The 21,447-nt window shown below is 38.9% G+C and overlaps 1 protein-coding gene across 1 annotated transcript in view; it reads right to left on the bottom strand.

Annotated features, from left to right (window-relative positions):
• The window catches only part of ryr2b (ryanodine receptor 2b (cardiac)), a 97,587-nt gene that overhangs the window by 61,683 nt on the left and 14,457 nt on the right, over window positions 1-21,447 (bottom strand). Inside the window, exons 18-47 of the mRNA XM_041789540.1 lie at window positions 19,286-19,527; window positions 18,547-18,739; window positions 18,202-18,421; window positions 17,308-17,412; window positions 17,028-17,131; window positions 16,796-16,879; window positions 16,545-16,704; window positions 16,134-16,281; window positions 15,643-15,851; window positions 14,892-15,066; window positions 14,503-14,711; window positions 14,143-14,329; window positions 13,704-13,836; window positions 12,343-12,457; window positions 11,732-11,892; window positions 11,377-11,536; window positions 11,066-11,152; window positions 10,599-10,825; window positions 10,134-10,347; window positions 9,417-10,049; window positions 9,088-9,288; window positions 8,610-8,721; window positions 8,324-8,464; window positions 7,695-7,971; window positions 7,415-7,529; window positions 7,027-7,159; window positions 6,396-6,499; window positions 4,800-4,935; window positions 3,509-3,695; window positions 172-280 (exon numbers count right to left, since the gene is read on the bottom strand). Coding sequence (XP_041645474.1) covers window positions 172-280; window positions 3,509-3,695; window positions 4,800-4,935; window positions 6,396-6,499; window positions 7,027-7,159; window positions 7,415-7,529; window positions 7,695-7,971; window positions 8,324-8,464; window positions 8,610-8,721; window positions 9,088-9,288; window positions 9,417-10,049; window positions 10,134-10,347; window positions 10,599-10,825; window positions 11,066-11,152; window positions 11,377-11,536; window positions 11,732-11,892; window positions 12,343-12,457; window positions 13,704-13,836; window positions 14,143-14,329; window positions 14,503-14,711; window positions 14,892-15,066; window positions 15,643-15,851; window positions 16,134-16,281; window positions 16,545-16,704; window positions 16,796-16,879; window positions 17,028-17,131; window positions 17,308-17,412; window positions 18,202-18,421; window positions 18,547-18,739; window positions 19,286-19,527 — 5,281 coding nt within the window. The remainder of the gene's footprint in view (window positions 1-171; window positions 281-3,508; window positions 3,696-4,799; window positions 4,936-6,395; window positions 6,500-7,026; window positions 7,160-7,414; window positions 7,530-7,694; window positions 7,972-8,323; window positions 8,465-8,609; window positions 8,722-9,087; window positions 9,289-9,416; window positions 10,050-10,133; window positions 10,348-10,598; window positions 10,826-11,065; window positions 11,153-11,376; window positions 11,537-11,731; window positions 11,893-12,342; window positions 12,458-13,703; window positions 13,837-14,142; window positions 14,330-14,502; window positions 14,712-14,891; window positions 15,067-15,642; window positions 15,852-16,133; window positions 16,282-16,544; window positions 16,705-16,795; window positions 16,880-17,027; window positions 17,132-17,307; window positions 17,413-18,201; window positions 18,422-18,546; window positions 18,740-19,285; window positions 19,528-21,447) is intronic.

Genomic DNA, 21,447 nt, shown 5'->3' with positions numbered 1-21,447 from the left:
TGAATCAGTAAATCTGTCATGAACAAATGTCTTAGTTTTTTTTTTATCCTGACATCTAAATGTGAAAGTTACTTAAAAAACAATTCTCAGATTCCTTTCTGTTCAGCCTCCTTGTTTGAGACATCAGTGGTATTGATTCAGGGCGACTGTTGAAAACTGGGAAACACTCACATGCATTTCAGGAGCGCAGCGGCCCAGCAAGTCGATAAGTGCCGAGTAGAAGGTCATGATGGCGTGCCCCATGTGGATGAGGTCATCATCATTGTTCGGGACCACATCTCTGTTACGGGAAGCAATCAGAATGATCACCAGCATGTCATGAACCCAATAAATCCTAATAAAACTAAATGTTTTCTAGGAGATTTTTACTTAATAAACTGGCCTATTAGCCATGGAAAAGATGATCTTCAAGAATTTAAAATGACTATAAAATCCAAAATATAAGATGGAATATGTTTTAGAGGTTCTAGCAGCGGGGGAATAGGTTTTAACTGTCTTCCTGGGGCGCAGAGGTTAGCACTGTTGCCTCACAGCAAGAAGGTTGCTGGTTTGCTTCCCGGTCAAGGCCTTTCTGTGCGGAGTTTGCATGTTCTCCCCGTGCATGCGTGGGTTCTCTCCGGGTACTCCGTCTTCCTCCCACCACCAAAAACATGCTTATTAGGTTAAGTGGTGACTCCAAATCGTCCATAAGTGTGAATGTGAGTGTGCCTGGTTGTCTGTCTCTATATGTCAGCCCTGCGATTGACTGGCGACCAGTCCAGGGTGTACCGCCTCTCACCCAGTGACAGCTGGGATAGCCCCCCCCACCCCCCCGCCCGGAACAGAATAAGGGGTATAGAAAATGGATGGATGGATGTTTTCCTGGGTGAAGAATTTCATAAAATTCAGTAAAGTCAACATAACGCAGGCAGCTGTAAACCTGCAAAGCAGATGGATCCATCTTGAAAAATCTATGTTTGTGCCGAACCAAACACTGTTCAGATCAATCAGTGTCATTTGCGGAGAACAAGGCGGTAGCTATGGTTGGGGTTTAGTTGTACTTGAATCCATATGCAATGTCTGCCTTCAGCTCGGGGATAAGCTCAGATATTGCTCTAGCATAGCATCAATCTTACCAGAACTTGACCACATTTCTACATGAAATAAAGCATAAAAAGAACACTATAAAAGTTATCATTATTATTATGGGTGGGGTCTGCAGATGTAGCTGATGGCTGCTGCTGCGGTAGCTATTAGCTCAGATGTAGCTGAAGGAAAGTGTCAGTTTAATCGGAACTGGACAACTATTCTTTTTAAAACAAGAGCAAGAGCCACACCGAAAGGTCGTCTTGGCAGAGAAGACATTTTTGCACATATCTCTAGCGGCCTTGGCACCAGTTTTATTCGCAGAGAAGCTCCGCTGTCATGAATCTGACAGATCATCCCATCACCTTGAGAGATTTCTTTGAATAGTCTTGCCCTTCCCAAATGATTTTATAGGATATTTCCCAGATGAAAGTGAAATACATTGATAATATGGATATTTGAAACAGTCAATCCCGCGTGTCAGGTTAGTGCAGCTGTGTAGCTCTTTAGCATCTTTCGTTTTCTTCATGTGGACTTTGCACTCCTGCTAGCTACTAGTTTGGTAGTTGAGCTATCAGCCAACAGTAAAAAGTGTGTACTACAGACCTACATTCAGCAGCCATGCAGCCCTCCTGATTAGCTGTTGTCTTTAACAGAGTCTTTAACCAAAGGGTTTTTAAAAATTCACCCCTAGCCTGGTGAGCATCCATGTATCCCAGGCATACGCATTACAATGTGCAATGGTGGCAGATGCATTTTCAGAAATGCTGTCTCTCCCAGTGTTTAATAACTGTGTACTGGTTGCACTGTTATTGAGTACACAGCCACATTTTCATATTAAAAAATTGTTTTTTAAAGTGTGACATTGGAGCTGTATTTACAAATTTTGATATCTACAATCAAAACAGATAACGACTCAGCAGCATCCATCTCCAACTCCAGATATATCTTGAATGATGCATCCTTAAAAGGATCAGTGTCATTTCAGTGCAACTTTGTGTTCATTTGTGTCATTTAACTTTGGCTGACAAAAAAAACACGGACTTATTTTCTAGGGCATAAAAACAGCGTTAATCAGGCTTACACCTACAACAGTGTTTACCGTTTGATGGTAATTTTTTTAATGTCTGCATTTATAACAAATTAATGTTAATACATATACAAAATTAAATAGAGGCAACAGAGACTCTTCTAAGAAAGTGCAGCATTTGCATTAGGGCTGCCAAACAAACAAAATCTCAGAATTTATCTCAGAATTTCTATAGTTTATGGTGATTTATCTACTTTTTGTCATATTTATAAATTCTACTATTTGGAATCTAAAACTATCGTTGTTTCATTTACAGTTTCTGTACCGTCTTAAACCAATGGTAATTGGCTTTCTGTTTGGATAAAGACCTGCTTTTATTCTTAAATAAAATAAGGAGCGTCAATAGATTAATAGACATGTCAATAGACATTAACTTTATAATAGAAAAAGAACTTGTTATGGATTAAAAAGAAAGTAAGGGATGGTAAAAAAGGTAAATGTTTTGTAAGACAAGGTCCAGATGACTGTTGACTTTTCCACTGAGCTGTCTGTGATATTCTTTAAACTGAAATGAGGCATTACGGCACAATGGTGTACGTGTTTTACCTCACAGTGGCTGCTGGAAGATGTTCCAGAGGCTCACCTAATGTGTGCTGAAAGCAGCGTTCCTACACACTTTGCAGTATATTGATATTTATCATAACACTGAGAAGGTATGCTGTTAACAGTTAATCTGTCAAAGAGCAGAGCAGAATGATACTTTTTTCATTCCCTGAATAATGGAGAATATTTATGCAACAATTTGTTGGGGGAGATGATTAAAATTGCTGGCTGAACAAGGCCATGACTAACTAAAAGTGCCTGCTAAAATGCAAGACCTCTCAGTGGGGGTGTGTGGGGGGGGTGTCTTTATAAGACCTTCAATTACACATTTGCAATGTTAGACTGTTTCAGACTTTTCAAGGATATGCAGGAACACTGTGTAAGGGACAATATGACATGGAGTTTATGTGATTTGAAAAAAACAAAACAAAACAAAAAAGCACTAATTACGGACCTTAATCAAATTGCAGTTAATGAATAAATAAGTAAAAAAAAAAAGAAATTCACTGATTAGTATAAAGCTTACTATAGAAAAAGAGCCAACGTCATGCACTTGAGTAAACTTAAGACTCCTGAATGTGAAGTTGCTAAATATTAACTGCTGCATGCCTAAAAACAGTAAAGGATCTGTTAGAAGACTAATGAACTACAGGCCTCTAAGTGTGTTATTGTATTTTATGTGAACCCAGTGTAAAACAAAACAAATGAAATCAAAGTCTTCAAAAAGTCAATCATTTAGCTCCATGAAATACCGAAACGTGTCTTTACACACCAGAAAAGGTACTGCATTACTCAAAAAGTCATACTGACATCGTTCTGTTGGACTGGTATGTGGTGCAGGGTCCATCCATAGAGGGGTCCTCTGAGATCCTTATTGCTTCCTCCATGGCAGCAAGAAGACCGTTCCCACCATCACCTCTCAGGGCAGGGCCAAAACACTCAGGGCGTCGAATCAACAGTCTCAACACCACATAAGCATTCTCTTCGACACTCTCACCTAAACATCAGAGAAGGCAGAAAAGAAACACCAACTGTGCATTTGATCAAATATGGATTTGATGCAAGAGAATTGTTTTGTTTGTAACCCATTTCTTGTGAAGACTTGAATTCACACAACATTCAGTTTATCAGCTGAGCAATAAGACAAAAAAATAATAATTACAGGCATTTACATTCAAACAGCTCATAGACTTTATTGAAAAGGTACAATAAAAACGCAGCGAGGTACTTGGTATGGAAAGCCAAATCTGAACTGCCTTCACCCACAAGGTCAAGGGCAGTTACAAGTGATGCCTTAAGGGTACTGCTTCCGAGTAAGAAAAATCAATAGATGGAGAATCAGAGAGTTAATTACCTCTATCAAAGATAGCTTACTTAATTGTAGGCATAAAATGATGCAACCTCTTATGCCACTACACTTTGTAACATGCAATGGCTATTCGAGTATGTAAGCGTACGTAATACATGCCCTGAATATGTAAGAAAAAAAGAAGCATAAGTGAAAATAGGAACACTGATAAGGTGAGAAAATCCTTTACATTTCAAGCAGGCTGCCAATAAAATCATCCTGATTTTAATGTTCACACATGACAACTAATCTGACTGCACTGTATAACTCTATAATGAGACTATTTTACTTTGTTTCAATGCTGAGGATAGATTGAAAAATTAACATCATGAACAAAACAGCTGAGGAGAACATACAGGGGAATAGAATATTACATTGAAGCAGTTTCATTATGTGCATGGACATCAATTTCATTACATGCACCGGTTGTACACTGTATTGTCTGTGGCCGCACGCCAGTCACAGGATATGAATGTTATCACCTGTTTCCACTCACTTTCAGCGAATAATCCTAAATATTTTGTGTTGTGTTCTCACATCAGCTCACTCTCACTTCATGCGGAAAATTTACTAGGGGGCTGGCAGTAACAAGTGTGAATAAAGTCTGGGTAAACAATTTGACTGTTTGGGCTTCCACATGCAGCTCACTCCAAAAACATTGCAGCGTTCACAGAGGTACTGTGCATATGTGAATGTGCCTATGCACAATTGTCTAAAAGTTAGGAACTTTTATAATTAGTATTGGCAGGTTACCATTGCAGAAGACTGCAGAACGTAGAAAATCAACATAACGCTCGCCCTCCACAGGATTCCATCCAATATCAGGGTAGCCTTTAGCCACAAGCATTTGACAGCTCTGCAGACCACAGTCAGCAAGGTACTGCACCACCTGGATAGAAGATTAGATGAGTTACACTTCAAGCCCCGTGCAGATAATGCAGTATCGCAAATAGAACACTAAAGCCTCAAGTGCCACCATCTTAATATTATGCTCCATTTCAAAACTGTATTAAAACTGATGCTTTGAAGTGTGATGGGAAGTAAACAGAGATAGAGAAAAATAAAATGAGAAAACTAAGGTCTTCTAGACAGCATCAGAGCTACTTAGACAAAAAATATAATATGAGATGACTGAGAAGAAAAGGAGCTGCAAGAGAAAGAGGAATTAGCAGGCTCTCCTCTATATGCAGTATCTATAAAAAGTATTCACCCTCTTGGATGTTTGATCCTTGTATTGATTTTACAAATCAATCATAGTCAATATGTCAAAAAGTGAAGCCAGATGTCTATAGTAATGCCAATTAAACAAAAATATTTAAGGTAAATAAAGTGACTACATAAATATTCACCCCCTTAAAGTGACTTGTTTAATTCACCAGCGCTCAAGCCAATTTGTGCCAGTTCTCTCAATATTAGTGAAATGGGAATCACCCAAGTGCAGTGAATGTGTCTTAAGTGATTGCTGTATAAAGACACCTGTGTCTGGAAGGTCCGGTCTCTGGTTAATCAGTATTCCTGGCTACCATTACACCATGAAGACAAAAGAATAATCCAAGCAACTCAGAGGAAAGGTTATTGAAAAGTATAAGTCAAGGGATGGATACAAAAAAATGTCAAAGGCACTGAACAACCCTTGGAGTTCAGTTACATCCATCATCAAGAAATGGAAGGAATGTGCCACGTGTTCATCTGCCTAGATCAAGCAATCACAGACTGAGTGACCATGTCAGATGGAGACCAGTGACAGAGGCCATCAAGACACCAATGACTACTCTGAAGGAGTTACAAGCTTCAGCAGCTGAGATGGGAAAGACTCTGCATACAACAAATGCTGCCCAGGGTCTTCACCAGTCAAAGCTTTATGGGAGAGTGGCAAAGAGAAATCAACTGTTGAAGAAAACTCATTTAATCTTGAATAGAGTTCACCAAAAGGCATGTGGGAGACTCCATGGTCAAGTAGAAGAAAGTTCTTTGGTGAAGTATGGAGTAAAATTACAGTGTCCAGATGTGCAAACCTGATTGAGACCTATCCACTCAGACTCAGTGCTGATTGCAGCCCAAGGAGCGTCTACTAAATCCTGACTTGAAGGGGGTAAATACTTGTGCAGTCACTTATTTTACCTTATATATTTTGATTTAATTAACATTACTTGTAGAAACGTGCTTTCACTTTGACATCAAAGGGGTATTTTGGTAATTTTTTTTGTCAAAAAAGCCAAATTATATTGACCATAACTGATTAATAAAATCAATAAAAAGGTCAAACATCTAATGATTGAATACTTTTAATAGACAATGTATATATTTAGAACATAAGGAAAACATTTAACACAAGGAATACGGAGTTACCTTCTCTAAGTCATGTTCCTTCAGTGCTAATGCAAGTTCATTATTATCCATTACAGAGGCTGCAGCCACATCCAAAGGAGTGGCTCCACGCATTGATGGTGAAGCTGAGGGAAATACAAGGCATGCAAAAACTTAATATTAACTCATAAACCATATGTCAGGATATTTGGGTTTCTTATCAGAGGGACAAGAGCTGAGCAAAAAGAAAAAGGTTTCCAATCCCTGAAAATTGAATTTTACACAAGAGTAATAAACTAAAGGAAATAAAAAATGTTTTCTTTATTCACTGTGGTCTGAGCAAAGAGAGTGATACACAAGAGTGAATATATCTGTACAATTCAATCAAACAGATGTGAAATAGGTTTTTACTCACTGAGTTGCCTCAGTGCAACTATAGAGTTACAGGTTTGGAATTCATTGCCATCCTTGCAAGAGCACCAAAAACTAAGGCTCATAAAGAGAGCTGAATCAATACTTCTGAATAAGTTTTGAGTCCCAAGGTCAACAAACTGAATTCTGCAGTGTAAGGAAGATTATTGCATTGTAAAACCTCAGTACATTCTTTTGAGTTTACTTTTTGGACCTTTTAAACATAAAAGAAGAAAAGAAAAAGGGAGAGGATAGGATTTACCGAGACCAACACTGCTGTTTTCCAGCAGGTAGCTGAGATGATCAAACAGGGCTCCCTGATTGTGACGGCTTATGCGGCAAAAATAACACAGGAATCGACAGCAGTTGGCTACCATCTTGGGAAAGGTGATCTCCTGATTAAAGAAAATTAATGCACATATGTAAAGATAAGTATAATTAAAGGAGGCAGATGGTGAAAAAGAACAGATAGTTCTGAAGAGAGACCTGTCTTATTGGTGATATATGTAAGCTAGTTATCCTTTTTAGAAGCTTTTCTTTTGGATACAACAGGTGAAATATGGATCATTCTTTGATAAAAAAAAAAAGCTTTTTTTCTGTGACTAAAAACATTCTCCAAATATCACAATGCATTTAAATGTGTCCCTCACCTTTGACTCTCCTTCTCCCAGGACATTGACCATCACCTCCATCACAGTCTCATGCATCCCCAATGCTCTCATCAGATTAGGGTGCTGATAGAAAACTTTATTATTCATGATTTCCCTGTATAGAATATAATGCATTAAAATGTAACAAATCTTTTCACACCAGAGATGATATTATGATCCATATTTTAGAACAGAATGAATCAAAATAATTAAACCAAATTGCACAAATAAAGAGGTGTCAGAAGAGGAAAACCTGTGATTCTTTGCAAATCTCCCCTACCCTAGTTTTCTGATCATCAGCTTCTCCTCTTCTTTTCCCATGCGGACACTGAGGAGAGAGCGGATTTGGCTCAGGGAGGACAAAAGGGCCATGGTATCCTCCACTGAAGTCTGGCTAATTGTATAGGCTCTGCGGAGGGGTCCTGCCATTTGGCCCCATAGGCCCTGATACTGATGGTGCAGCAGTCTGAAGACAGCCCTTACCAGTTCAGGGTCCTCTATCTCAGTCTCTTGAGCCCAACATACCATCGCCTCTGAGATGAGCTTTTTCAGGGATTCTGAGGAAGAACAGACAAATGAAAAGTAGATGAAATAGTAGAGGAAGGGAAGATTTACAAATTTATATTCAAATAAAAGCTTTGTTTGACTTCTGTGGTGCTTTATGTCTGCCAAACATACTGTCTTTGATAACAGGTTATCTTTTACCATCTGACATGCGTATACACATTGACTGTCTCTTATTTAGACTCATCTATATTTCTGTATAATACTGAACAAACAAAGCTGTGACATCCCATGTACAGATAATTAACATTAAAAAGAAAATGACCAAAAGTAACCAAAGAGAAAAGGCAGTACACAACTGTACGAACAAAACAAAGAAATACTTCCTCATCATAATGCTCTTACTGGAACTCTGCAGCCTACTCTCCTCCACCTCTTCAGGTGTCTTCTTCAACCTGATGACACTTCCCACTAGACTGAGGAGTCGCTCTTTCACAGATTTCTCAGCAGCCTCTTCATCCTCTGCTTCACTGTCCATTTCAATTCCTGCACAGCAAAAGCCAAATTGAGCAGACTTCCTCAGTGATGATGATAGTAAGAGCCTCCTCAAAGCTTTTTTTCCCCCATAGTTCCCTGGCTCTACAAGGATGAATTATGAACAAGAAAGATTTTTTTAAAAAAGAGCTCTAACCACAGTGTGTTTTGAGCAGGTGATGAAATTCATGCAGAAGTTGTTGGATTTCTACTGGGCAGGGGCAGTTCTCCTGCTGCTCATCATCTTTGAAGTTTAGCAGCATGTTGATCTACAGACAAGATTAGATATTCAAATGTAAACTTGTATAAATGAAAAAGTCTTTCTTTGAGTTTGCCTTTCCTTCAGAGTGAACATGAAAAAATATTAATGAACTGTCATTACTCATAGCATTTGAAATATACAGCTCTCGAAAAACTGCAAACATTTCTAAAATCTTCATAGTAAGTAAAACATTCTTTCTGAGTCGTTTAAAAATGAATACAAGCTTGTCTTCACTGCTTTGTCATGTAGTAAAATTAAAAAATGTCCATTTTGTTCCAAAACAAACCTACATATGGTAGAACCAGAAATTTAAAAAACACATTTTTGCAGTGGTCTTAATTTTTTTGCAGAGCTGTAGTTTCAATCATTTCACCTGCTCCTGTGGAAGAGAGCGGAACTCCTTTGTCTTGCGTGCAGTCAGAGCGGCTGACATATTAAGTGCTTGCATGACCTGGTTGTAGCGAAATCGTTGGTTCTCCTGCAGTTGACTCACAAAGTTGTCAGAGAAGGCGATCACAGACTCTACCCTGTGACGCACCTGGCAGTCGCACAGGTAAGACAGAAGACGGCAGAGCTGGAGGAAGAAATATCTTAAGTTAAAACCAAAATCCACCAATATAGCATCTAAGGATAATCCAAAACTACACCCAAAAGAGGGGGAGGAGAAACAACAAAGTCAATGAAATCTGCTGCATCATTCACCTCAAGTTTGACAGCCTCTGGAAGCTTCATATGAAGAAGTCCCTGTTTCAAGGTTTCATTGTCTTTATTCTTGCCCCCTTTCCATTCTTTTTCATCATCACTTTCTCCTTCTTCTTCTTCTTCTTCCTCCTCAAGAGATTCAGCATCTATGGAAAAGACTCCTGGCTCAATCAGTCTCAGAACTTTCCCAAGGTCCTCATCCCCAAATACCCCCATAACCAGCAGGGAGTAGAAAAGTCTAATTAGAGGGACCAGCAGCAGCTCAATGCTGCCTCCTACAGGATCCCTCACACCCTGACCCACTGAGTACACCCCAGCAGTCAGCATCTCAACTGTCAGATCCTTCAGTATGTCCAGGGGGATTTCTGGGCTGTCTGTGCAGAATACTTCAACTGAATAATCTCCTTCCATAACATAGCTTCTTACAAAAAAAGGAGATGAGAAATTCATCCGAGGTTTTAGGGATGTACTAATACTAGTGCTGACAATGCCTTCTGGAGGTTGATCATTAATGTCTTTCACTCCGTTTGCAGAGCTGGGACAAAGGGTTATTTCTCTGGTCTGGTCAGTCATAGGTACAATGTACTCCTGGTTCATCATGAGGCATGCTGTTGAGTGGCTGCTGAGGTGAACCTAAAAAGCAAGAATACTCTTTAAATGATTCTTCAAGTTTCCCATATTCTGTTGTAACCCAAATGAATTCAAACAAGCAATGACCTGAATGAGCAGCTTGTAAAATGCAGAGCGGAGTTGCCCAGGGAGTTGGGGATCTTGAATGGCATGAAGGAGCTGGGATTGGTCCACATGACTGCACAAGGCATGGCACACTCGGGTGTTTCCAAGGGCGCATAAGGAGCAGTAGAGTAGGAGAGTGTGGTGGTGAAATGTCAAGAGGTCTACATGTTCTGACAGCTCTAAAATGTCAACACACCTAGAAGTATGCAATCAAAAAATACAGCACAATAACAGCATTAGTGCCCACGGCTGAATACCTGAAACAAATTAAAATGCAGCAACGGTCTGTTGCAATTTTCACAATGTTACACACTAAATTGTGCACTGTCTGGTGTTTTAAGATAAAAGCTGAAAAGGAGAGACATAAGAGATGACAGCAACATTACAACACATGCCTCACTGTCTGTGCACCTTCCTTAAATTACATATTTGTCCACGTTCTTTCACCTGTTTTCATCAGGGATCTGGAGTGACATGACTTGCAGGGGCTCAGAGCATTGAACTCTCCATCCGTGGCACTCATCTGGGTGATCCACCACCACCTTTAGAGTGCTGTCTGGTATCCTGGTCCATGATACTGGACTAAGTTTCTGCACATGAAGCCTTGGAGGACACTGAGGTGTGGTATTCCTTCTTTGACTGCGAAGCAAACCTGCCGACAGAGGCATCACATTCTGGGAAGGAGAGGTTAACAATGGACAGGTGAGAAAGAGTATAAAAAATTAGTAAATAACATAACTGGCTGAGACAATGAAAAACTTGGCAGGTTGCAACTTTGAAAATAAATAAACCACTCAGTAAAGACCAATTCATCTATTTTCTGTTGCTTTATTAAAAATTGTGACAATCAAAAAATAATGTAAAAACGATACTTTCGATTTATTTGACAAGATTAATAATTTGGGTTCCTATACCTTAATTCGTCCAAGCTCAAACTGAAACATGTTGCTGGTGGTGGGCTTCACAAAAACAGCAGGAAACAGCTTTGTACTGGCCTCTACCTGATCAGCAGTGAAACAATGGTTTAATTATTTTATCCTCCCAGCTACGCTTTATTCACAATAATTACTTTAACAAGTTATTCTGCCAAGCGTGACAGTGAGGGTTAATGTATATTAAATTTAGATTTGTGCACACTTAATATGTTTAAAAAATTAATAGGGAAAAATTACTTATTAGCATGAACACTGTCATGCTAATCAGAACAAAACCCTGTTTGACCTACTTGGTAAAAGGTGGCCATCTCCACTCCATTGGAAGTAAAGGTGAGCAGCCCAGTGGCAGTGTCGATTAAACAGCCGATTTCCAGCCCTGCACTTCTGCGACTCTGAGAAAGGCCTGTAGCCTCTCCAGCACAAACCATGTAACAGTTACATTGCTTCACACTAGGAGCAAAGGACAGAGATATGATTTATCAGGGGTCGACTTGTACTTTGTCATGAAAACTTAAAACAAAGCAGTAGTACATCTAAAGGGCAGTAGAATCAATCAGTGCATGCATATGTAACTGTAGTTACCATTTTAATTTTGTATAAAGTCACCTTTGTAAATAACACCACTGCCTCAAAGTGGACACTAACCTTTCCTGGACTTTACCACTGTCATCTCCCAGAGTGACAGTCACAGTTTGGACATTGTCAGCATCAAAAGAGATGTCATGTTGATGAAAGCTCGAGGTCACCCAGCCAACCCACACACTGAATGGCTCCTGGCCAGGCAGAACCCTCACAGAGTAATAATACTGAAAAACAGAGGTCAATTACTGACATTGTCTGGTGTTTTCATAACCATTCTGTAGTTTTTTTATTTTTTTATTTTGTGGCTAATGACAAGCAAAGAGCTCTGCAGTGAAAACAGCTTAATTTCACTGCACTCTAAAAGAGCAGCGAGTCCAAATACATTTTGTGTGTCTGTTGTTGATGGGCATCATTTGGAAAAATTAAACATGGCAAAATTGATGTCCTGATGAAGACTTGTTGAAGTCAAAATGCGTAGATATTCCTGTTTAATAATGGATTTTTATTACATTAGAGTGCCTCTGATTCTCAGTTCTGACTGGCATCTATACTATGGACTCTTAAAAGTTAACAGGCAAGTCATTGCCCCTTTTTAACATTATATCCTTGTCCTCTTATCCTGAAGAGCACCTTATCCTGGCTACAAAGAGATGAGGAGAAAAAGGTAACATTACTCTGGAGCTCTGTATGAGATGATCGTGATTATCCTTGTCAACTACGACATCTTCTAAAAGCCGTGCAGAAGAGTTGCTGCTGACCAGGCCTGGTTTAGTCTTCTTAAGCATGAACCTTAAAGACAAAAGGACACATGAATTGCTGTAACACAGTTTCATTTTTCTACAGTTTCCAATGAAAGGGAACCATCTTTCTTTACAATGTTTTATTATTTTAATCTTCTGGCAGAGAAATATGAAGAAAGATGTATCATGATGATTCAAACTCAGTGATACGAGGTATGGCTATTATATAATGAAACAGCGCTTAAAAGGATTAATCCCATGTGGTTAACAGATGCAATAACTGCTATATGTTAAAAGTTGGGTATTCATACACAACTGCTGTAAGTTTACAATAATTGCCGTCTTTAGTTTACTGCTAGCTACTGATTGAAATGTTTTTGCTAAAGTGTTGGAAATGATTAGCTTAAAATTTGAGCATTGATTAACTTGAAATTTTTGGTTGAAATTAAACAAAATAGCAGAATCTTTCTGTACATCAACGGAGGTGTATGGGGAAAACTGCATGTTACAGTACGTGTGTTTGAATGGCACAAAAGATTTTGTGGAGGCAGAGAGGAACACTGTGGGTGTCCATGCACATCTAAAACTTCTGAGAAAAAACACCAATCAGTGCATTAGAAAACACCATCGTCACTACGGATGAAGAAAACACAACAAAGCAAGTCCAAATTTAAAGCCATGTTAATCGTTTTATTTTGGAGGAGTGGGTTCCAGAAGGGTCAATGCTGAATCAACACTATTATAAACAGGTTCTAGAAAAACTAAGAGAAAAAATCAGAAGAAAGTGACCCAACTGTGGAAAAATGATTTCATTCTTCATCAAGACAACATGCCAGCTCACAGCACACTCTCAGTAAAGCAGTTTGTGGTCCAAAAACATATCACAGTGCTTGATCACCCTCCCTGTTCACCTGATCGAGCACCGTGTGACTTTTTCCTAAGACCAAATCTGTACTCAAAGGAACATGTTTTGAGTCTGTGTCAGAGGATAAGAAAAGAACAGCAGAGGTTTTGAGACTACTGTCTGAAGAAGACCTACTGCACCGCTTTGATCAGAGCAAAAAACCTGAATGCCGGAGTGTATCGATGCAGAGGGAGAGTATCTGAAGGACAAAGACACTGAAAAATGTTTATGTTCAATAAAATTGAAATACAGCATTAGTCTCATTTTTTAATGGCCATACCTTGTATATTATCTTAAGTAAATGTGATATGAATGACCAATACATGTATACTTCTGTTTACATTTTTATCTTGCTCCTTTTTATCCCAGCTTTAGTCCCTCCACAACATACCGTTGTTTCAGTCTTGATGTTTTGTCGTGACTATGATCCTTGTGGTTGAGCTCATCTCTTGAGCCGGCATAACTGTGGGCTGACTTCATCAAAACTTCAAAGTCAGAGTCCACCTCCTCCTGCTCTTTTCTTCCTAAAAGGACAATGGGAATTAATTACAGCAGAGCCATAGGGAGCTTAAGCTGTGCAGCTCATCAAGGACATAATGGTAGAGTATCAGTTAGTTTGATAGTGAGAAATCTGAATAGCTGCTAACAACTACCAGCATCTGACTACTAATTATACCACTCAACATTATCCTTCATAGCCCTTTAATGTTTAATAACTCCATCAGCAGTAACCATCATGTGTTTGAGCATGTTGCAAACAAAACAAGCCGTTGGTTATGTTTTCTCTGAACAACTCAAGCATACTGTATAAGATGTAATGTTATGTGAACCTGGAGAAAGAGAGTTGGAGGCCACTGGAAGCACGCCGTTTGCAGGGCTCTTGAGGATGGGGGCACATTCAGTGGACATGCTGAGCCGGTAAAAGCCCATCTCACTGCCTCCAACATGGTGTGCAAACAACCGCTGAGAAACCCTTAGGCTGGATAAGGAATCTGTTGAGCCACTCACTCGGGTGACCTTGAATGAGATTTGGACAAGATTTTCAGGATCAGTGCTGTCAATTAACCAGCGCTCTAAGCAACCAAGGCCTGTGTTGAAATACTGAACAAATCATTGCATCACACTCCATAGTTAATAAATATTAAACAAGCTGCTTGGAACAAAGAAAGCCTACAGTCTGGTAAACTAACCTGTAAGTTTTGGTCATCAGGCATTATTGAGGTAAACTGAGGCTGCTTCCAACTCATCCACATGGCTGGATCTCTAGACATGTTGGCAGCGAAAGGTTCATATCCCTCCTGCAAGCCACATACTGTGAAGTACTTCAGGGAGTCCACATGGCGGCCCAAATTCAGCCTCCCTGTCTGGTTTACTCCAACACTGACCACAGGCAACAAACCTGGGAAAAACAGGGATATGAGAGCAAATTAAATCAGCCTGAACCCATATTTAATCCTTGGATTCAGCTAAGACTTTTATAAGAAATAATTTAAAAGTTACATTAAAAAAGTCTAGTGTCTTATTTTTAGTTTAAACCAGTATCTGTTTACTGTGCTGAAAAGTCCGAACTCTTGCAAACCGTCTTTTCTATCAAAGTCCTTGGCAGCCAGTTCTGATCCTCTGTCATTAAACAGCATCTCTCCATTGAGCGTGACCATCATAGTGCGCTCAGCCATGTCCACTAGACTGCCCACAACATCGCCTTTCAGCCAAGGACGTCCCAGGGGCTCGGCACCCTGATGGTACCACTGAGCCTGAAAGAAAAAGGAGGTTGAACAATCAGGAGAGAGTGTAAAACCTTGATGAGTCACAGAAGGATAGGTTGAAAACACATGACCATTAGCTAATAACAATATTGTTATTGTGCCTTTTTGTGATGAATAATTTAGGACAGCAGCACAGTATGATAGCATCTATTTCTTAATCAGAGCCTCACATGTTAGTTTCAACTTTGCTGATATTGTGAACAGCTGTTTTTTTAAAAAAAAAAACAAAAAGCTATGAATATAAGTGAGCTATTGATCTCAAACAGAGCCAAAGTTCTGTCATTGTCTGCTCTCCAAAATATCCTCTGGCATCACAATTACAAAAGAGTCAGAACATAACAGTTTGTATACAAATTGGAGTTATTATTAGATCCAGTCCTATATTAACTCTCTGCACTACAGGGATAAGGACCAAGAACTTTGGAAGCATAAAAATATGTTTTTGATCAACGCAAAAAGAAAGAATCCACATGAGGATGTACAACAGTCATACTAATATTTCTGCCTTATTGCAAACAAGGTTTAATTCATTGCCCATAAAGAAAAGATATTTGGATATCACACCTCAAATCCATCGAAGACAAATGCCTGGTCATCCAAGCCAAGCTCTTTATCAGGGGAACAGCTTGGTCGAGCCCAGCCTACTCTCACTTTCCCCGCTGTCATTATTTCATATTCAAAGTACCACTTCCCCTGGGTTACAGCGTATGATTTATCTGGGCGAAACACTCTGCCTTTCTCCAGAGAGAAATGATATGGATTTGATAATAAGGCTGTAAATTCAACAAAGAGAAAAAGAATGTTAATGTTTTTCCATACCATCAAATTTGCATCCTGCTGAAAGGAGTTTATATTTGTACACAAACTTTATTGACTGTGTAGTGTTGCAAACATTCAGTATTATGAAGCAACTTGTGCACTGTATTATTTGAGCTGATAAACAGAGCCTTATCTTAATTAAATGTAAATGCATTTTATTTTGCTTTTAACAGTTAATAAAGACAAATCAACAGGGTGATGAATTATTAGATGATTGACAGGGCTTTGAGACATACTCTGCTCCGGGTTGAGGGTGTCCAGGCTGTAACCATAAGCCAACAGGGTACAGACAGCCTCTCTGACACTCTCAAAGCCCACTCTTCTACTCCTTTCATCAAGAAGGCTGTATGGCACAAGATATGGGCTCCGCTTCGCTTTAACATCCTGAAAATGCAAATTCAAAAAGCGTTATGTGAAGCAATCTTTGTTAGAGAGTAGAATCAGTGTCTGAGCTGATGGATCATGTAGCTGTTCTGTGTCTTTACATTTTTGATGACAAAAACAACATATATGAAAAATGTGTTAACACATCACTCTGATAACAAATGTCTGAAATTTTAGAGCAAAAATGTTGAGTGAAAACATGTTCCAATGACATCTCTCACTGGCACTGCTGCCAAATGCCAACCAAAGCATAGAGCATAAACCTGTTGAGCTCCGTAGGTCCATCCCTGTTTGATACGCTCTCTGGCCCACACATTGTGATCGTTCTCTGCCAGCAAGTTAACCAATGCCTCATGGGCTGGGCTCAGAATGACCTGGCTCAGGTCTAGAGGGGCAGGTTTAAAGCCACTGGGCTGCTCATACCTGCAACAGTGGATACACATGTCAAGATTTCATATTACATTCAAGGACTACTTCTCAAATTTGCAGCTACAACAATTAGCCAGGCACATACTTGGTGGAAACTCTCATAAATTTGACTCTTTCTTCAGCACTGACATCAGTCAAACTTATGTGGAAGCCAAAGGCAAGCACCGTCCTCCAGTGGAAAAACAAACAATCATTAAACATAAGATTAACCTCTTAGTGTGAAATTCAAATGGCAAATGGGGTTTATTATAGCCGTGGTTCATGTCCACTTAGGAAAAATAAACCGTGTCCATGAAGTTATTTTACGTAGAGCTTACCTGAGAGTGTCCTGAGCCATCTGAAGGTTCTGGTTCCTCTCCTGCTCTGGTAGTTTGGAAAACTCCACAAGACAGGGATCATGTCTTTTAACTTCATCTCTCACCTGATTGACAGAAGCGTATTTTATAAAAACTGCAAGAGGAACTAAAATGAACCTGAGCAGTCAAGTTTAAAGTCAACATTTAATAGCATTATACTCTTGCACAACATATAGCTACTGCTGTTTTATTTAAGCATGTGTTAGTTTCTTTAAGAATGTGTTTATTTCTTTTGTCTCACCAGTCCATGTGTCCATCCAAGATCAATCTTGTCCACTGCCCAAAGTTCATGGATATTCTCTGCCAGTTTATCTCGGATATCCTCAAGTTGTGGAGGCAATTCCATCTGTAAGTGTAGTGGTATGAAGGAAGAATACATTGATTGTAAAATACCTCAATATGGTATTTATCAGCACCAAGAATCTACTTTAAGTTGATTTTGGACATAATCAGAGTTCCCACTTTCTTCTAGAGATTATTTTCCAGGACTTTCCAAGATAATTTTAGCTAATTTGACAGAATGCATTATGTCCTCATTATGAATATGTTCCTTTATGTGGCAGTCTGATTTAAAAGATGTGCAATCTATGGTCATAACCACGAATTCATGCTAATGAGTTATCATAGAATAATGCAAAGAAATCCCTGCAGATTTACAGAATATAGACAATATTGGTTTGGACATTCATAACATATCTTTTTTTCTCTCAAAATAAAAAACAGACTATCTAAAAAAATACATTATTTTAGTTATTGTATTCAACTGACTATTTAATCAATAAGGGAGGTGAAAATATGTGTGCTTTAAGCAATAGTAAATATACAAAAGAGGAAATATGAAAGAAAATTTTTAACTTCAGCTAACTTTAACTAAACTTTCAGATGCCACTGTCATCAGTTTTGGACACTGATATGAAATCAGGAGAATGTTTGAATAATTTGCCTTGACTGCACATGATTTTCCAGGACATGTTGCTTTTTCTCCCATTTTCCATGTGTTTTACATGACTAGAAAATTGGAAAGTTTTTTAAAAGTTTTAAGAATGTGCAGGAACCCTAATTATACATTTCTGTCTTTAATTAAAAACCTTTGCAATCTGTTAGGGATGACAATATTCTTTGTGCTTATTCATACCTTGCTGATGTCCACTGGTGTTGGAGTAAAGGTCACTGGAGTGGCAGATATTGAGCAGCCGATAAGCCCTTGTCTTCCATCTCCGTGATCCAAAATGTATGTCTGACAAGGCTCTACTTTTAGCTTAACCCTCGGGAGCAGAGCCTCAGAGCATGGAGCAAAACCTGGTGGAGGCAGAAAGCGAAACTCTCCATGCCTGCCCCCAAACAGAAAACGCACCCTGGTGGCCAGAAATAGGACAGGGTAGATATTTACTCAACATATGGAGGGCCAAATCACAAAAGCATGAATTCAGACAAAAGATGCACAAGGAAAATTATCCTGTAACATATTTCTGCTACTAACGTGACTCCAGCAGAGAAGCTGACAACAGGATAGAGAAGCCCGTCAGCACCGAAATTCTCAAACATGCCCTGCACAGGTAGACCATTGATCCGGAAGGAGATGCAGGGAGCGCTGAGGTCGAGACAGCAGCTGACCACATCATCATCTCTGAGCAGGTGAGGGAATGGAGAGCTCACTCTGCGGCTCATGCAACCTAAGATAGACAAGAAACAGCCTTTCATATTAACTATGTCCAAGGTTATTTTTGTATTGCTTTCTGTTAGTATTACTTTAGATAAAGTCTATTCAGTACAGCAAAACAGTAAAACCACCAGCAGATTAACCAAGCTGTATGATGCTACATAATTTTGCATCTTTTTTCTCAGAAACAAATACATATTTCTGATGTATTATTCATTATGAAACATACACTAAAAGCAGAGGCCTCTGCGTTAAATTTTGGCCATGGTTTGCTATGGCTGTGGTACCTGATTCTTCTTTAGTAGCACTAAAGCAAGTACAAAAATGATCCATCTTAATTCGATCTTTTTTTTTTTTTTTTTTTTTACCCTAAAAGATGTGGAGAAACATGAGCTGTTTAATTTGTTTTCTTTGCTGTAATTCTATCTACTTGTGAAAGGTTTTGAGATTGTAAAAAACGACAAAGTTGAAATTGTCTGCTATTTTTGAATCATTGGTAGTCTCTGGTAGTTTTTACACATTACTTTGAAGCTTGAAGCTTGTTTGATTTTATCCTCACCTGACCAGAGGTGAAGCCCATCAAAGCCATAGGAGCAGAGGTCATCTCCCACCCCATTGCCTCCCCAGCCTTCACCACCTGTTGGTCTCGGCTGGTAGCCGTCAGTGTACGCCCAGCCAACACGCAGGTGTGTAGGTTCAGGTGTGAGGAAGTAGTCAACATGATCCACAACCATTTCATAATACCACCTCCGGGGCTGAGCTGAATCTTCTCCCATGGCCAAGAAGATGTTTGGTCTCATGCTGTGGCGAAGAAATGTGCAGAAAAAATAATAAGAGGGGCATCACATTTCCAACTATTCTGATAAAAGTGGAGAAGCAACAAGTTGTATAGGTATGGTACTCAGAGCATGTGCATTATTTCAAATTATTAAACCAGTTTCTTGCATCTCCATTGATTATTACTGTGTGAACAAGTAAATCAGTAAAAAAATCGCTGACATCAAGGCATCAATACTGTCTAGAGCAGTGGTTCTCAACTGGTCTTGCCTCAGGACACACCACCACCTCCTAAGTGAGAAATCGTGACCCAAATTTCTGAGTAAATCCCTGCAATAGTGTTGCACAATTTGGTAATAATGGGCGATTGCAATCATACTGGAAAATGTTGCGATTTCGATTACAATGTAACCCATAAATGGTATCATGACTTGACTTGCTTGGTTATCAAGGAAGTTGCAGAGAATGATGAGAGTTTTGAAGTGTGTATTTCTCAACTCAAATCATACAAATATTACACAGCATAAAAAAATAAAACCTGAAGTTTTTATAGCACTGCTTTCAGAATAATTTTATACTGAAAAAAGAAAAGATTTCTACAAAGTGCAATAGTGGTACAACTGCAAACTTAAAGGCATTTCTGCAGGCATTGAAAACCTTTCGAGTGCTACGTAATACAAAAAAATTGCAGCCTTATGGTTATGTAATTTCAGCCTAACATGACTATTGCAATTAGATTAATTGTGCAGCACTAGCATACATGCATATATTGTATTTCTTCCATTTCCAATAATAAGGTGTAAATTATGGTTATTTTCTTCAGATTTTGAGAAGCTAAAACATACATTTTTGCCAGTATTTACAACTGATATATTTTGGCTATGAAAATCTGCCTGTATCAGCTTTAAACACTGGCTTTACAAACAAATAAGTTGGGGGAATTTTAGGGTGGATCAACGGTGACAGCCAGCTGAAGTCTTCTTTTATTGAGCATTCATCCTTACACTTTGAATTGTGTTGTAAGGATGTTTCAGATCTAAAGAACATTTAAATATCAGTAACGATATCAGTATCAGCTAAAATGATTTTGTAAATATTTGTGGGTCGGATATTAGGAAAAATTCAATACTGTGCAACCCTAACCCTAAAAAGGTGATTGTGTAGGGTCCTCTGTACACAATAAACTTTTAACCACATTTTTTCCCAAGAACACTTTCCCAATCCACTGAAAATGCAACTCACTTTTGGGTCCTTACCAACCAGATGAGAACCATCGGTCTAGAGAAAAAATGTCAGTTCATAAACTCACAACACTTGAGTGAGAAAACTTGCTAAAAGAGGTATAAAAGATCTGGTTGTTTGCAAGTGGAAGTTACTGTATTGTGATTTTTTTTCCTTTTCTTGTTAATTTTTCCATTTTCTTTATGGTTTTATTTTGACATTTCCATATGGAAATAAAAATATCAATCAATCAATCAATATAGAGGCAAAAAAGGGGATTTTTAAAACATACATCAAAAGACAAAAGCACATCTGTAAGAAATGACAATATATGGTGTGCGGGGCTGGAAAAGAAAACAAAATCTGAAGAGGAAAATGAAATGAGAATGACATCAGATACACTAATGGAGCTTTTATTGAACAAGAGGTACAAGTGATAGTATGAGAAATGACACAAGAAGAAAGGGAGAGCCAGGAAATGGACTGGCAGGTGCGAAGAATATGAAACAAAATAAGCTATAAGGCCTGAGGAACACAACGGGCTGCTGGCACAGAAAAGCGTGATCAAAAAAGCCAGCTTCAGTGGAAAAAAAGGGAGGTAGAGGAGTAAAAGAAAACAGCTCAGAGGAAAAGGAAAATGGAAACTGCCTACAAGATCGGACTGGCACAGTGGGCCAAAATATTGAGAGACTGAAGGAGAACATGAAATATGATGAAACTGTC

Source organism: Cheilinus undulatus, linkage group 6 (assembly GCF_018320785.1).
Source record: "Cheilinus undulatus linkage group 6, ASM1832078v1, whole genome shotgun sequence".
Taxonomy (NCBI): Eukaryota; Metazoa; Chordata; class Actinopteri; order Labriformes; family Labridae; genus Cheilinus; species Cheilinus undulatus.
This window is presented reverse-complemented; position numbering and strand designations above follow the sequence as displayed.